Source organism: Saccostrea cucullata, unplaced genomic scaffold, assembly GCF_032062105.1.
Source record: "Saccostrea cucullata isolate Sc308-1 unplaced genomic scaffold, CSIRO_AGI_Scuc_v1 ctg3680, whole genome shotgun sequence".
Taxonomy (NCBI): domain Eukaryota; kingdom Metazoa; phylum Mollusca; class Bivalvia; order Ostreida; family Ostreidae; genus Saccostrea; species Saccostrea cuccullata.
In genome coordinates, this window is record NW_026940671.1 from 59883 (window position 1) to 76867 (window position 16985).

The 16985-nt window shown below is 31.7% G+C and overlaps 3 protein-coding genes across 3 annotated transcripts; all 3 read left to right on the forward strand.

Moving 5' to 3' along the window:
* The first annotated feature begins 578 nt into the window (after window positions 1–578).
* On the forward strand, window positions 579–7185 carry LOC134255966 (uncharacterized). Its single transcript, XM_062738565.1, has 9 exons — window positions 579–937; window positions 3454–3516; window positions 3885–4043; window positions 4878–4998; window positions 5350–5470; window positions 5626–5808; window positions 5895–6018; window positions 6132–6557; window positions 6731–7185. The coding sequence occupies exons 1-9, from the start codon at window positions 757–759 to the stop codon at window positions 7141–7143; spliced, it is 1791 nt and encodes a 596-aa protein (XP_062594549.1). The 5' UTR covers window positions 579–756; the 3' UTR covers window positions 7144–7185.
* A 1496-nt stretch (window positions 7186–8681) lies between these two features.
* LOC134255968 (uncharacterized) lies at window positions 8682–10474 on the forward strand. The gene is made up of 4 exons (XM_062738567.1): window positions 8682–8732; window positions 9480–9617; window positions 9956–10069; window positions 10293–10474. Exons 1-4 carry the CDS (start codon window positions 8682–8684, stop codon window positions 10428–10430), a joined length of 441 nt encoding a protein of 146 aa, XP_062594551.1. The 3' UTR covers window positions 10431–10474.
* Window positions 10475–12805: 2331 nt separating this feature from the next.
* Window positions 12806–14252, forward strand: LOC134255972 (uncharacterized). The gene is made up of 4 exons (XM_062738571.1): window positions 12806–12873; window positions 13147–13272; window positions 13665–13778; window positions 14088–14252. The coding sequence occupies exons 1-4, from the start codon at window positions 12814–12816 to the stop codon at window positions 14229–14231; spliced, it is 444 nt and encodes a 147-aa protein (XP_062594555.1). The 5' UTR covers window positions 12806–12813; the 3' UTR covers window positions 14232–14252.
* The last annotated feature ends 2733 nt before the right edge of the window (window positions 14253–16985 follow it).

The window sequence follows — 16985 nt, forward strand, 5'->3', positions numbered from 1 at the left end:
TTTGAAAGGAAATGACAAATTTAGGAAGGTAGCTGAGAAGAGAATAAAATAAAATTTTATTTACATGTAGAACAAAACGGTAAGCATACTTTCCACTTTCAACATTTTGATTTCTTCAACATTTAGACTGTTAATGAAGACGATCTTTTAATTTTTCTTTTAATGAGTGTGATATGAGCCCTGCCCTACAGCAAGTCTGCTGCCTTTTTGAACTTAATCTCAATAGTTTGCCATTATCTATTAAATTCTTCATAATTTCGGTGACGCTCTAAGCCTTTTATCATTCATGTCTTGGTCAAGACAGTAATTTACGATAGCTCAAATCTAAATGTACCATCCATAATGTCCAATTGTCAATATTTACACGGAGGGAGCATATATATGTAGTCATTAATAAACAAATAGAGTGGGGTTTAAAATTCCACTGAGAAGGCCGCTGTATGGCTCACTGACCTCAGAAATAGATGTACCATGCATTTCCGTTTCTAATGAATGAGGTGCTATATTCACAACTGAGATGAAAACACAGTGACGTCAGGAGCGGAACAATGAAGAGTGCACCCCGTTCAATCTGGGGTATATTATATAAATACTAGTGGCCTAGTTGTGTTCATATAGAATATAAAAAGGTTAGGTTATAATATGATATATGTAACAAGACATACGCGCCAGGATTAAGGCTTTGCCAGAATCCATAGTGAGCATCCAATATCAACAAGTTCATGTGCGATCGCAGTAATTGAACACTTTGCAATAATGATACTCAGGGACTTTGCAATATTTATTTGTGTTCTAACTGGATTTCCATCTTCTTCGAAAGCACGATATATACCATCCGTTCAAGTGAATGTGAAAGGGGGAATGCCCACGGCCAAAATCGTCATCACTGTCATGAGAAAGCGCGCCAAATACTGGGATTTCTGGCAGGTCAATAATCGTAAGTATTAATGTATGGAATGTAAACAAAGGGATTTTTATTTAATATTTGCATGTGTTTTCTCTCCTAATTAAAGATCAATATGTTTAAAGTGAATTTTATATGTCATATGTCACTGTCTTCTGGTAATTAAAATAAATGAGGATAGATTAATTTTTGTGGGTCACTTTTACGCGGTTAATAGAATCTCTACTTGACGGCGATTTAAATCCACTAAAATTTTGCAACGTTTGATATTTACATTCTTGTGTTATCAATGAAAAAGATTGTAAGGAATTTGTACATAGGTAGTTCATTTAAGACGATCGACTTTGCAGAAAAGGATTCCTGCTAAGCCACAGCTGATGCTTTATCGCAGTGAAGTAAAAAGGATTCAATATAGAGCAGTTTCTCTGTTAGTTTAATCTGTCGACATGTTTATCTTCCTACCAATTAGAAACCATAAGTGCGAGATAGCATTTTTAACCCGCAAATCATTGTACATGGTTTATTTTCGTTTCAACACTTTCCAATGATAGATAATTAGGTATTTGAAATGACAACAAAATGAAGAGGTGTACGCTTTGTGTCTTCTATAAAAATGTTTAACAACTGTAAATAATTATTGACACTATAATAAAACCAATAATTTCATATGCACAATTGTAAAATATAAAAAAAAAACCTTATAGATTGATACTAGTAATTGAACATATTCATTTAGTATATATTATTATATCTCTTATATTTGATCGTGTCACTTTGCATGTCAACAGATGACCTACCTAACCTTGCCATACCCTGATTACACTAGCCCTATAGTATGAATAAACATCTTGAGAATTTCATTCACAATTCAATGATGTTTAAACTTTATCTAGCCCGTCACTTCAAGAGGATAAATATTATCAACATATTAATACATTCAGCTCGATATTTCGATATATCGACGACTTATTATCAATTAAAAATACTTAATTCCATTTATATGTCGACTCTATATATCCCAGTGAGCTTGAATTAAAAGATACCACAGAGTTTTACACTGTCTGTTTTATATCTGGATATTTAACTTAAAGTTACCAGTAAAACGCATTCATGGTAACCCATCATCAAAGCTTTGTGATAAACGTGATGATTTCAACTTTTTAATCATCAATCTACCTTATTTGGTTAGCAATACAGCCTTATCACCTGGATTTGGGGTTTATACCGGGTATGTCTTATTTGTTTCGATTCACAAGAGCATGCTCTACGTATGTACGTACATGTATAAAGAATTTCTAAAACTAGGTAAGCTTTTGATAAAACAAGTTGCTGAAACAGTCTCATTTGAAGTCATCATTTCGCAAGTTCTACCATAATGGTCGATTCAATGACTTTGTCAGCAAGTACAAATTAGAATGAGTCAAATACTACCTGACGTTTTCTAACTTATTGCTAGACCATATATTACAAACTGAATTGTCTACGAATTTTCTAGTTTTTCCTGATCATAACAAGGAGCACAAGGATATGACCGGTCGGCAGGGGATGCCCACTCCTCCATAGCACCTGATCCCATATCTCATGATTAAAGGTCCGTGTTTGCTCTGATCCTGCTCTGTATTGCTTAAAATAAATGGACTTTGAGTTTGAAAACATTTGCTATCTCTGTATAATGCAATTTCAATTTAATTCATTAACTTCTCTTGCAGTAGGTTTACATTTTCCATATACATGTATGTTCTTTATGACGCTTCCAAATTAGTATAGCTATAGCAAGCATCAAGTTTAAGATTCAAATATTCACATTGAAAAAGTGCAATATTCAGGCAACTGACTGTTCACTCTTGGGTAGGGGAATAAAAGGCAGAAATCAGCCAATAAGTTATCAGTAAAGCAGAGCTCTGTATTTAAGTCACCTTTCAATGAAGCAGAAATCAACCACCCAGTCACTTTTAGTAAAACAGAGCTCTGTCTTTACTGTAAACCAACTTTTATTTGCGTGCGAGAAATATCTGCGAGTTCCGCGACCTACTCTAACTCGCGAATATTAATCGCAGCGAGCCATTCATTTTCCTCAAGTATTTGTAGAAAAAGTTTCAATCGTCGCAGATTGATTTCAAATTGACGAATCGCAAATAAAAGATGATGATAATTAGTTTACAGTAATTAAGATACTAAAAAAGCAGGGCTTTTCATTTTAAGTTTCCTTTCAATACATGAAACATATGGAGAAAACGAACAGTATTCAAGATCAAAATCCATAAAACAATACAAAACAGGAGCAGAGCAAACAGGAAAGGTGGGATCAGGTCACATGGAGGAGTGAGTATCCCATGCCGACATTTTATATTCTCTCTCTTCTTACAGTTTACTGAATGACATACTTTTGTCTTGTTATTGAATGTTGTCTAGAACATTTTAACTTAATTCTGCTTCATAGTGGGATATATTTTACATTATAAGTTCACATTTCATTACTTCGTTTTTTTTTTCTTTTTACATATAATTAATGAAAGGAATCATAAATAAAATTTGAGAGTCAATTTCAGATATATGTCCGCCCTCGCTATGCTTTATGAAGGAAAACAAACGGGTGAAACCTAGAGGAACTGGTAAGTTAACATTTCACTTACTAAAGATCTAAGCTTTATCCTCTAAATTTAAAATTTCTTCAAATAAATTTTCTTAGTACTGTGGAATCATTTTATTTCTTTGGGGCTCAATGTTCGTGGTTAAGCAAAATGTTGCTGGTTCGTGGGACAGTTAATTCTGGCGTTACTCATTTACTCAGTAAATCCAAAAAAATAAATATATTGCAAAATATTTGTTCTGTTGGTACAAATTCATGGATAAGGTTAACCCACAAAATCCACGAACTTTGGTCCCCCGCGAATAACGGTGATTCCACGGAATAAGAAGATAGATGGAAGGAGAGGCGCGTGGATGAAATGCATTTACACTATATACTGTATAAATTCAGGTAACAGTGCATTTTACAATGGCGACATCGTCCTTGATGAAATGGCTGCAGACATGATGTATGGACCTGTAAAAAGACGTCGAAAACGAGCGACAACTCGTATGAAAGACCGGTTATGGAAGGATGGCATAATGTACTATCAATTTGCGCCATCACTTTGTGAGTTATATCTTTCCGTCTACGCTTTATTTTAGATCGAAAGATCTATTAATCTCAATCACTGAATTCTCTTATAGCATTCTTTAAATTTTCTCAAAAAAAGAGAAGAAAAGAAATTATTTTTTATAACAATAGTCTTAAAGCTACTAGTATTTTATTCATTTTTAAAAATATTTTCTGCTCAGAGACGGTTTAATCTAAGTTTGACTTACTAGTAGTTAAATCACCCAAAGTTATTTTTCTTTTTTTACAATCTCACTTCACGCCCTATTAAATTTGATAATTAATCATATAATATAAACTATTGAAAAGAAACTGAATGCCCTCGTCTCTTTAATGTTAATTTTCTTTCAAAAAACCCTTTTCAATTTAAAGGGCCATTTTCTGATGAACGGGTGTATTATTTCAATATTACCATTGTCATGATAAACGTCAAATCATCATCGTACTCAAAACCCCAAACAACATTCCTATACGATTGAAAATATTTGGTAACGTATGTATAAAAATACGATGTCATTTTTCTAAGTTTTAAAGAATATTTCACAAGAACACTTTGTAGAAGTGCAACGATTTGATTTTTTCTTTTGTAATAGCATAATATTATCTTCTTTTAAGAAATCTTCATTACTATATGATTTTTTTCTCGATCAAAAATACTATTTCTGCTTCACCAAAATGGTGAAAAAAAATATATTTCGAAGACCCCTGAGAATTATGTTTAAAACATATATTTGATTATTTTTCTATCTTAAAACACTGATAGAATCAGTATACTTTCCTATCATTTAATGTATTAATTAACACTTTAATTATAAGGAATTTATTTATCAGCCAGGTCAGCCAGGAAAGCAGTCAAGAAGGCGATGGAACATATATCAAACAGGACGTGTATAGTATTCAAAAAGAAAAGGAAGAAAAACCCGGACTTTGTTAGATTCATCAGTGAACCAGGGTATAGAATTTGAGTTTTGTTGGCTATAAAATGTACATTATACAATGCCTTTCTAAAATTATATTTTAGCAATTTAAATGACAGTAACACTTACTGAATATGATAAAAAAATAAAATGTTCAATAGGTTGTAGTGTGTGACTGAAGGAATAAAATGCTACTTTTGATATGAAAGTGAACGCATCTTTATAATATACATGTACATGTACTGCAGTTTCCTCTTTTACACTTAGTACCTATAACGTTTAGTTGACGGTAGCATTTAAGTACTAGGCTTTCGTTATATTACGTCATTCTTTTAGCTCTCTGTATATTTAAAAATTTTATTATGTCTCCCCATTTACCTTCCCAGCTGCTGGTCCAATGTAGGCCGCGTGGGGGGCCTGCAAAATCTCAGTCTCGGTTACGGATGTGGGAGAGAGGGTACGGCAATTCACGAAATTAACCATGCGCTAGGATTCTGGCATGAGCAGGTCATAATTTTAAAATTCATTATATCTTTAAATGAAGAAAATGATTATCACTATTCTTATTAATTTTTGAAAGAAAATTCAAATGAGTTTTTAGGTAGGAAAATAAATTAACTAGAAAATGAATGTTTTTTACCCTGTTTTCTTGTTTATTTTAGGCCCGATCTGACAGAGACAAATACGTGGAGGTTAACACGGATAATGTCTCCCCAAACTATATTGGAGATTTTGCCAAATTAAATAAAACAATTGCCGTATCAAGAGGGTACGCTTACGATTATTCCAGTATTATGCATTACAGTGAACGGACGTTTACCAACAATGGACTCAAGACAATTAAGGCAGGTGATGAAGTTGTGGTCGATATTCAGTACAGCGATTCATTAGAGTAAATGTTTGATGATCTTACGTATATTTTATGTTGTAGGTGATAGGTATAGGAAAAGAATTAGCTCTTAGGATCGGGCAGCGTGATGGTCTCAGCAATATCGACATTGCACAACTTCGAGATATGTATTTTTGCAATCGGAAGCAAGATAATGAAGAAACAAGTAAATGACTTGTAATTTATTAAATACGTGTAATAAGCATTTATATTTTTTGACATTTCTATATATATTCTGATAAAATAGAAAAGTTCTAAAGGCGGTTCTAATATTTGCAGCATGCCCAAAAGATTGGATAAAACACAAACGTAGCTGTTACAAATTTGTTACCCGCCCTAGGCTTCAGTATGCTGCCGCATACAAAGCATGTACGGAGTCCTTTAGCACCCTGGTCCATCTTAACACTGCAAACGAAGATAGATTTTTAAAACAATATTTAAAGAAAAACTTTAAAAAGTCGACAAAATGGCGAACAGGTGCTCGTAGAATAAATGATACCTTTGTATGGGACAATGGAGAAGACCGGAAGCCGAAGTCTATGACGTTTACTGCCTGGAATAGTGGTCCCCCAGAGGGATATTCTACCATGGTTCTTGGACGGGAAAACTCGACATCTGATTTTGCCTGGGAAGGGGCGTGGACAGGATCGGTCAAACAGCTTCCAGATCACGCATTCTCCTTCATCTGTGAACGGAAGGCGAGACGTATGTACAACTGTACATGTATTATGCAATCAAAATTATTCTTTGCTTACAGGCATACTAGAAGTTACAAAAAACAATTAATTTAGTATTGGATTTGTATAAAATAAAATTCCGTTTGACAGGGCTTTTTGTGTATTTTCCCCCTGTTTTATCTTGTCTGATTTCTCCTGTAGGTAAGTGCTTACCTCTAGAGTTTGAGGATGGGAGAGATTATCGCGGGAATCTCCAGCATACTGTATCGGGGATCACGTGTCAAGACTGGACATCTAAATACCCCCAACGGCACAGTCTGCTGGCAGGAATTACCGCAGATGTAAATCCAGACGGTCTGGGGGATCATAATTATTGTAGGAACCCATTCCGCATGCGCAGAAAAAGACCATGGTGCTTTACAACGAAAAAGAACGTTGAATGGGAGTATTGTGACGTCACTATTTGTAAAGGATCTCAAAATAACACAGTTGATAATAAACAGAAAAGAGAGAAACTTGTTTCCAAGAATAGTATATCGATATCTGAAAAGTTTGAAGAATACTCAAATAGTATATCAGAACAGATTAGCGCAAATAACGTTATACAGCCGTAGCAAACTTAGTTATACTTTTAATTCTTAAAAAAAAGTCTTGTAATAAATAATGTATATGCTTTTTGTTTTATTTAAAAAAGCGATGGCAAAATGCTTTGTTTTTTATTATTTTCTCTGAAATGGAAAATGAAACTTAAATCGATTATTTGTTTCAATTTTATCATGAAAAATTATACATGTGTTCTGAAAATCTGCAAGTAGCAAGAATTTTGACATATATTTTTCAAAATCATAGAAATTAATTTTTGAAATAAAACAAAGTTTTGCCTTTATCACTGTGATATACGCTAGCCAACGAAATGAATGTATTATCAATCAATTGACACATAAATTTGGAATCAATATGATTTGATTTAAGATCAGATCCCCACTGTTAGGTAGCATGTTATTGTTAATCATTTATTAGTAGATCTTTTTCTGTTTTCTTATGAAATAAAGTTTGCATAAAAATTCTACATGTAAAAAATAATTTTGTCGTGTCCTTTAATTTGACGTTAAGGTATATGAAATAAACACACAAAAATTCTACATGTAAAAAATAATTTTGTCGTGGCCTTTAATTTGACATTAAGGTATAAATTGTTTTATCAATTAACAAATAAACACAAAAATGTAAACCTAGTTTCACAATTAATAAACTAGGTTTATGACTGTAAACTATAGTTTACAAATCGTAAACTATCTCATCCCACTTCTGATGTTTTTTGAGGTCTGCGGTTTGCTCTGTTCCTGAAATGCAATGTTTTAATAGACGTTAGAGCTTAAATACAGCTCGAGGACATTTCATTGTTTTATCAATTAACAATATTCATTTTCTATGGTTTACAAATGTAAAATATAAATTCGCTATAGTTTACACTGATAAACTATTGTGAAATATTTTTGTGAACGTCACTGAACTAGAAATAAACACAGAATCTAACACAACTGAATTTGAATGTTTTACAAAAGAACCATGTGAAAATTCGGGTTGACTTTGGATCGATCCTTTTTCATCTTTGTGTATCTAGTGATTATGTAAAATCAAATATAGTATGATTATACTGTCCTTGTTGGCAAATACACTTATCGCTAAGACTAATTTTAGCTGCCATGCTTCATACAATATTAAATGATCCTTTTAAACTAAATTTGAATACGGAGCAATCCGTCGACATGATAAATGCATATGGTTCCTGAGGCCGTGACTGTGGACAGGGGATGCTCACTCCTTCTAGGCTTCTGATCCTACCCTGTTTACTGGGATCCATGTTTTGTACTGCTTGCGATTGGTAAGGTTTACTTGATTTTTCGAGATCGATCAAAAATCCCTCACCTTATTACATTCTATAAAAAGTGATTCGGGTTCTTCGAAGCTCACATACTTTCTTTTGAATTAGCCAAGAAACCCCTTAAGATAAACAGATCCAAGCAGGAATTAGTGTTTAGTTTGTAAATAAACGTGCCAAAGTTCACGTGAACTTCCTAGTTGTCCCTATTTGTAAACGTAAATTCTCCGATTCCTCGATAAGGCATAAACTGAGTGCATTGTTTCTAAAATGGCAGCAGGCAGCATCTCGTATAGTCCCATTTTCCTTTTGGTTGTAGCAGTAAGTATCTTTTTTTGTATTAATCCCTTTAAAGAGACTGGGTAGTCAAACAAATTACGTCTAAATCCACAAAAGATGGTAAATATACTTTTGTTTTAACCAAACTATTATTTCATAAGAAACAGTCAAACATATGCTAAAGCCAATTATATACAATGTAATTCTTTTTTTTCCAGCAGGTTTTATTAAATAGTCTTAAAATGGTCATGAACACCCAGTCTTATAGAAGTTATTACATTGTTCATTTTTTGGAAAAAAGTATTGTTTTCTACCAAATTAATTTTTAGTATCATCCTACAAGTTCTTCCGAGCCACATTGTTTATTTCATTTTCAGCAACAATTTTATGCTGTCAATGTTTTAATCTTAAAGTACGCCAAATTTTCATTTTTTTGAAATAGTTTTTATTTTGTCATAGTTATTATTTTATATATACATGTATAATCATTTTTACAAGAATTTCTGATCTTTGTTCACAACCCTAACTTGTACTTTTAATATAAGTGTAAACTTCATTAAAAATAGATAACATAGATAACATTTATCATTTAAGTAATAAAGTCTAAATCGTTTATTATTGATGTAAAACACTTTTATTGTAAATATATAAGATTATTAGTATGGCATTTATATATATAATCATTTTTACGAGAAAATCTTATATACTTTATATATTGTTATATGTGTTATATGTAAATAAACTCTCTAAGTGAAATGCTGAAGGACTATTTTCAATTTGAAATTAAAGGCAGTGGTCTTTGGAGGACATCACCATCATCATAGATCCACCACTACCCCCAAGCCCACCACCCCAACTACGACACAAAAACCGACCCCCGAGTCCTTCGAATACGGCTACACATTCTACTTTTATGATCCCATTTCTGTAAGTATAAATTGATAATTTTATTAATTTGGTTGATTCATGGCAACACCTGAACCCATCTCTGATGTTGTGGAGGTTCGTTTTTGCTCTGCTCCCATTTTGTATTGTTTTATGGACTTTTGAGCTTGAACACTGTTCCTTATATACGTATATATTGCATAACTAAACGTGTTATATACTTTATTTTATTAATTAATAATAATACTGAGTATATATAATTATTTTGGAAGGTGTTGTAGTCAAACTGATTTAAAAAAAAACTACACTTTTTATAAAACAATGTAATACTTATATTTTTACACCTTTACACGCTAAAAGCATTTTCCATTGTTTTTTAGCATTACATATGCTCTATCCACGTGACGAGATTAACTAGATTATGTATGTGTTACCATGTACCATACGATGAACGGGATACTGTGCATGATCAACAAACTGCTATAAACATCGAGGTAAGTAAAGACGTAATACGCAATTATTATCAAATATGATTTCCCAGAGAATATTCCTACTTTGAACAGCTAAATATTTTGTACAAAAACGTTTGTGAATGTTTAGATTTAGTTTGATAATTTAACCTGTTATTATAACCACAGCAGGTAACGACCGCCATTGAGATCAAGTATGCTTAAAGAAATATTGTTTATTTTACAGTTTGTATTGATTTCTTAACAGAAAAGGATGTATGCCTTGTATGCTGCTGGACACCACACCCCAATGAACGATCTTCAGTACTATAGCAAGACCAACTACGACATGTGTATCGACCACGGCAGGCACCTCAACACCACTATAGAGCTTGTATATCCGTAATAGGTCATTAAAATATATTTACACTTATAGACAATAAACGTCATTTTGAAGTAGTTTGGTTTTTGTTGAATTTAACAAAAATTCTCTCATAAATAGAGAGAGAGGCATATATTTTAGCATATATATTTGAATTTTGGGAGAAAAAAATTGATTGTGTTATTTATCCTTGAATCAGCTAGAGGTTAAAATTAGCACCTTACAACACATATAATATAACAATGAGTTCTTATTCATATTTGATTTATTCCTGATAATTTGTTGGATACTTAAGATCGTTTTGAAGAAGATGAAATAGCTATTTGTTCGTCGTAGATCTGTGCATATATCTCCAATAACATTCCTGTCATAATTGTATTCTATTTCAATTTTTTTTTATCATTCCATTTTAAGCATTTGATCAAAAAAAATTATTGTATTGAGAATACATAAATTTTGTATTAGCAAATATATGGTATTGAAACTAAGAAACTCGATCGTTGTATACTTTACTTAAGAGTAATATAATTACAAACAGCATACCGTTCTTATATTAAAAGGTAGGTATTTTTTATTCATAAATCATAAATGTTTTGAGATTTTCCAACTAGTCTCCCTTAAAAACTATATTTGTACAACCTCTTTGTTACCAAAGAAGAAAGAAATCTATTTCGACTTGACAAGTTAAAAAAGATATAAAAATAATCAAAATATCTTAATATATACTGTTATTAGAGACAACATTATGGATTTTGAAACACTTCATATTCATGTCACAGAGTGGAATATGATTCACGTTTTGATAAGATTTGTACTTATTATTGTACTGTATCAGTGTAATGGAATGCTTAAATAGATAAGACAATAATATATAAATATGTTTCATACAAATTTTTGTTAAAGAATTATGCTTTAAAGAAAATTCTGTCTAATTTCATTATATAGCTCAAGGATTCCAGTTTTATTCTTTTTGGTGCCATAATGCCCAACTGAGGATTATTTTAACAATATAAAAATATTTTTAAGTAAGTGCTTTTTAAACAACATTGCCACTTTTCCTGAGTATTAGAATAAAATTAAAATTTTCGAAAGTGTATAGTATCATGACAAAATTATATTTTAATATCATTTCAGAAGAAAAAATAATATAAACCTTATTTCAATATATAAGTTATATGAAACAGAAAATTAATTTTTGTATGGGTTTTATTGATACATCATTGCACTTTCACAAATTTTAATTTTATTCATAATACTTAGGAAAAGTGGCAATCTTGTTTTCATATAAATCATTTCATAATATAGAATATCAGCTGAATATAAACAGTATGCTTTTATCATGTGATGTCGCTAAATTAAGCACTGATAAACTCATCTAATCTATCTAGTTGTTTTATTACTCTGACTATTCATTACGTCATCCAAAGAACAGGCTTCATTATTTGATGCACTATAACGCAGTTTTATAAGGAAACAGAAAGATATATGGTTTTCGTATTTTTATGAGCACAAGCTAGATGGTTTTCATTTTGCCCTTCAATCGCTTAATGCGAGATTTTAACATACATCTGATTGTTGGATTAAAGCAGACATCCGATACATTTCATGTCTGGCCCTTCGCCTGCCATGGTCTTCACACAATTGGTATGAAAAAAAAGTCAGTCATCATTTGACGTAATGACCTTGTCAGCTGATAAATACAATTTATCATTGAGAAACAAAGCTGTTTAAACGTTTCATCAACTTGATTGTTAATCCATTATTTATACACAGAATTGGCGATGGATTTGTTTCCTTTGTTTCCCGATAATGACAGGTATGACCTGTCGGCTTGGGATGTTCACTCCTCCATGGCACATTTATCATATACCTTGGTTGAGAGATAACTATTAATTTATTTTTCTAGTACAATATCCAATATGTGTCAGACTCTGTTGTATGTTTCTTTTCATTTTCAAAAGTGTTATTATCGTATAGACAAAATGTTGCACAGTGTTTATGTACTGTACGCCGTCGATATAACAGTATGTAATCGAGTTGAAAGTCACAACAAATGTTTTCTTTCTTTCATATATTAGATTGTTTAACGAACTCGGCATCCTATGCATACAAAAAGGTCCTCATTATAACCTACATATATGTATATGTTAAAAGACAAAACTTTTAAATAAGATCATAGAAGATGTTATTGTTAATACTCCGAGGTATTAATCGGGATTTCTTTCCTCAAAGTTTTAGTTTTAAATTCAGTATGTTTTTTTTACACAGCAGAACTGTCTTTCATCAAATTAGATATAACACTGTGTGAAATGTAGTTTGGAAAATATGTTGATTTACTTCTATATATAGAGATCTAGAATCCCAATGTCACAAGTGAGATAAGAACATTTTCCCTGTCCAAAACATCATGATTATGGACTGTAAATTGCTATTACTAATCCAGCTTAGTGTGTTATGTCTATTGTTTGTGAGTATCAGTTGAAAAACCATTACCAGCAGATAAATGATATTTAATGAATCAGTTAATATGCAGTTGTTTTCAGGAAAAGTATATATTTTATAGTTTTTTTTTCAATTAGATTATAACGTTTTATGAAAATTTAACATAAGTTATCATTCGCTCATTTCTAATTTTGACCATAGTGAGGCATTTTGATAAAGAGAGGTTCGTATTAATAATATAATTCGTTTTAGTGTAGAATGTTACGTACAAAATGTACTTCACACCTGCTCTTTCTAGCATGAAACCAATCCTGCTACTATAGATCATGCTTCTACAACTAGAGAGGTGACGACCACGACTCCTCGTCCAACACGGGAACACCCAGAATGGACCAACTCTTTCTACTACTATGATCACTACTCCGTGAGATTTATATTCTTATCAATATTATTTAGTATTATATGATTGAATAATTCCTATCTTTCTGATTGGCTGAGATCCAAATATGTGGAAGAAATGCTACGTTATATTTACCTGCACGTGACGTTCCAGGTGAATACAAGGATTGATTTCCCCTACATTGATCTAAAAATAGATCTGGAAATTCCAGATTGATACACATTGTTTTAGAAAGCTAAATTTGAACGACTATGACTTTTTTCATGTGAACAAAATATATTAAGCGAATATATATTTTGGGGTGAGGGTGGTTAAAGGAGATACTTTTTAAACCGTTTCTTCTCAAATTGCTTCAATTTTTTTCGTGACATTCTGAGATTTTTCAAAGGTTGCAACGCTGTTTGTTATTATTTTAGCACTACCTTTGCCATTTTCACGCCTCCAGACTTATACAATACTGCCACTGCTACCATGTTCCTTACGAGCATCGGAGTGATTTCCATTCTCCGCTTAAGATGTTTGAAATGGAGGTAGGAAGTAACATATGACCCTTTCTTCGTAACAATATTTATATATAACAATTTTCTAAACATTTTTAATATACTTGTAATGATCTAATCCATACAAAAACTGTTCTTTGTTTTGTTGTATTTAAAAATCAATAATTTTTTTTAAAAGCCAAACAAAATTCTTTATCATTCTTTTCTCTATTATGTCTTTTTCAGTTTATCGTGAAATACCAAAAATGTTTATAAAATTAATTTTATCCATAATACAATGATAAATCATTAGTCTTCTTCTATAGATATCTGTCGAATGTTTTTTTTTAATTTACAAAGAAACATATGGCGGAATTGTACATAGCTGGGAACCATGTATTGATGAATGATTTTCAAATATACAGTAAAGTTAACTACGACATGTGCCACGGCCATGGGAGAAGACCCAATGTTACCATATATCTATTGTACGACAATAAGTGAACACATATACATAATATATCGTGTGACATTAAATTATAATTTTCTTAATATGTCATGTTTTTTTTTATTTTGAAGTGATATAGGCGGTCACGAGACATGCTCTTTGGCGTTCTGTCACAGAAGCTTAATTTTTTTCGGCTTTTGTATTTCTTACCATGCAAGTCATTTTTTACTACAAAAACAGTCCATTTGTCAGAAATGGCATAATCTCGGCAATTGTATGGGTGGATAATGATATCATTTTGCAGAATGTGCATGATGACCATCAAAACCCAAGTCCTCTGTCTTTTGAGCGTCGTTTAATTCATGTTGATAAAGTATGGGTGCCTTCAATTTATCATATCTGATAAAACAAAGTAAACGATATATTTTAGAGATTTAATAATAATACCGTAAATCTGGAAATTTTTGCTGTAGATAAATTTTTAGCAAATTTGCCAGTTCATTGCATTCGCAAAAATATTTTTCTTAAAAATAAATTACCATTAAGAAAATGTAAACAAAGCTGTGGTAATTCGCAAAATTTTGAAACGTAAAAATTAATCAATAGCTTTTTGACCTAAATTCGCAAAAATAAATCGACGTAAAAATTTCCAGATTTACGGTATTATCGTAAAGATATTTATTTATTTTTCTAACTGTAACTTGGCGTTCTTTAATATCAAATTGCTTAACAAAGGACACGTCTCTTTCCCAGTTTGCTTTCACTGGGCAACAGAACAAACATCATTTTAAACATCTCCCTTCCTTCATTTAAACAATCAATCCAATTAATGACAAAACTTATGGCAAGTCTTTTGTCTTCATAAACCATGTACAAATTATTATAAACTTCTGCAAAGGAAATTTCAGACATACGTTTACCTTTACAGCGTTCGTTTCACATGTAGGCAACAATAAACGTTTTTTGTCACAATTGATCTACCTTATGATGTCATATCACACTGTATACACATGGGCAAAACGTTCCATTACATATGCTATTTATAGAACATGTGTATGACTGTATTTGTGCCAAATTTAATTCTGATCTTAATTGTGGTTTAGCAAATAGAGAGATAGCTCGCAAACTTTTTGATCACCCGTCGTATAGTATAACGTATTTTCAGTGATATAGAAATATTCAAGCTAAATTTGATCTTATTAGCAATTGATGACAAAATATGATGAACATGATTGGAAATGTATACAATTGTAAGACAGCAAACATTATGAGAGAAAGTGATAATGAACTTTGAATCAGCTTTTTAAAAATTAAAATTTAATTTAAAAAAAAATCAGAAAAATTGCAAGCCTGGCGTTTATATTACCCCGATATTTACTATTACTAGTGAACTTTTAAATTAAAAAATGAAGACAATACCCTGCTCAAAAATGTAGAGTAAGATTCACATTTTGATAAGGATTGTACTTATTATTGTACTTTGCAATGTAACAGAATACGAGGGTTGTCCCGTAAAATCGTGGACAAGTTGTCTAGTGTAAAACAATAAACATCACTGCGTTCTGAAATTTTCACTATTTTTTAGTACATATTTTAGTAATATACACAGCATATTTCAGATAAATATATGCATAAATAAACAAATTATAGGATTTTATGCCATGTATTGTATCACCTTACGGCGCATCGATTATAACGTCAATGTGTCTAAAACAGCGTCACGTTTTATCTTTGCTGAAAATAAAGTTGGATGAGTCCGACTTAAATTTAGGAATTTCATTGATACACATTCTTTAGTCTCCATAAACAGTCGAAGAACCAATTGGAACCCTCATGCGATTTTCTGAAGGTTTATCAGTAAGTTACGGACAATATTCTCACCATCATTAACTAATAGAAAATCTCATATCGGCGGTCTACTGTGACAGCTTCTATTGCTATTACATTAGGAGTTTATAAGTATGTTTTTACTCCCCAGGGACTAACAAAAAAGACTTCGCTAAGAAAACTCCTATTTTATTTGTATACTTAAGATATGGTGATATTTTTATTATCTTTTTTCTTCTATGGTCATTTCAAGTCTTAAAAAAAAAATTAAAACGGAACTGCTCTCCAGTGTGCCGTAACGTCATAAAACGTCGCCATTTATCGTGTGTTGTGTTTACCACTTTCCCATTTTGAATGCTCGAGAAACTGCCAAAAATGAAGCAAATGCCTTAAAATTTTTACAGAGACTACAAAATTGATTGTGGAATTCAATTAGGATAATTTTAATCCAAAAAGTATTTAAAACTTTTACAAAAATTCAAACTTGTGTATTAAAAAATAAAACCTTCGCTTTGAAAAATTCAGTGCAAGTTAACCAAAAGCCCGTGCACATTCAATCATAATAAAATCTTTATTTTTGCCTATATTTTATAAAAAAAAATTATCATGCACTTTAATATGATAAATAAACATTTACTGAAATTTTCAGCTCAGTGCGCCCATTACTTTTCGAAAAAAAAAACGCTTTGTCCACGATTTTACGGGACAACCCTCGCACTTATATAGATAAGACAAAAATGTTTAGTACAACCTTCACGTCAAAGGATAATATACAAAGTATGGACAGAGAATTCGCTCCTATTTCAATATATCGCTCAAAGTTACTAGTGTCAACTTATATCGCTCAAAGTTACTAGTGTCAACTTTCTTTTTAGCTGAGATGAAAAAAAAAACTACTTGTCCATAAGCAGATGATTCGCTTAATTAATCCCCGTTGTTTTAGAAAAGAAATGCCGCTGACTAAATTTTGATACCTTGTTTCG

Bases quoted from the DNA above. Each gene is read 5' to 3' on its own strand.
- LOC134255966 (XM_062738565.1), top strand. From the start codon at position 757: ATGATACTCAGGGACTTTGCAATATTTATTTGTGTTCTAACTGGATTT. The intron at 6,019-6,131 runs GTAAATGACTTG...TAATATTTGCAG, and splicing joins GCAAGATAATGAAGAAACAA to CATGCCCAAAAGATTGGATA. The intron at 6,558-6,730 runs GTATGTACAACT...TTTCTCCTGTAG, and splicing joins CTGTGAACGGAAGGCGAGAC to GTAAGTGCTTACCTCTAGAG.
- LOC134255968 (XM_062738567.1), top strand. From the start codon at position 8,682: ATGGCAGCAGGCAGCATCTCGTATAGTCCCATTTTCCTTTTGGTTGTA. The intron at 8,733-9,479 runs GTAAGTATCTTT...TTGAAATTAAAG, and splicing joins TTTTCCTTTTGGTTGTAGCA to GCAGTGGTCTTTGGAGGACA. The intron at 10,070-10,292 runs GTAAGTAAAGAC...ATTTCTTAACAG, and splicing joins AAACTGCTATAAACATCGAG to AAAAGGATGTATGCCTTGTA.
- LOC134255972 (XM_062738571.1), top strand. From the start codon at position 12,814: ATGATTATGGACTGTAAATTGCTATTACTAATCCAGCTTAGTGTGTTA. The intron at 12,874-13,146 runs GTGAGTATCAGT...TGCTCTTTCTAG, and splicing joins GTGTGTTATGTCTATTGTTT to CATGAAACCAATCCTGCTAC. The intron at 13,273-13,664 runs GTGAGATTTATA...TTATTATTTTAG, and splicing joins ACTACTATGATCACTACTCC to CACTACCTTTGCCATTTTCA.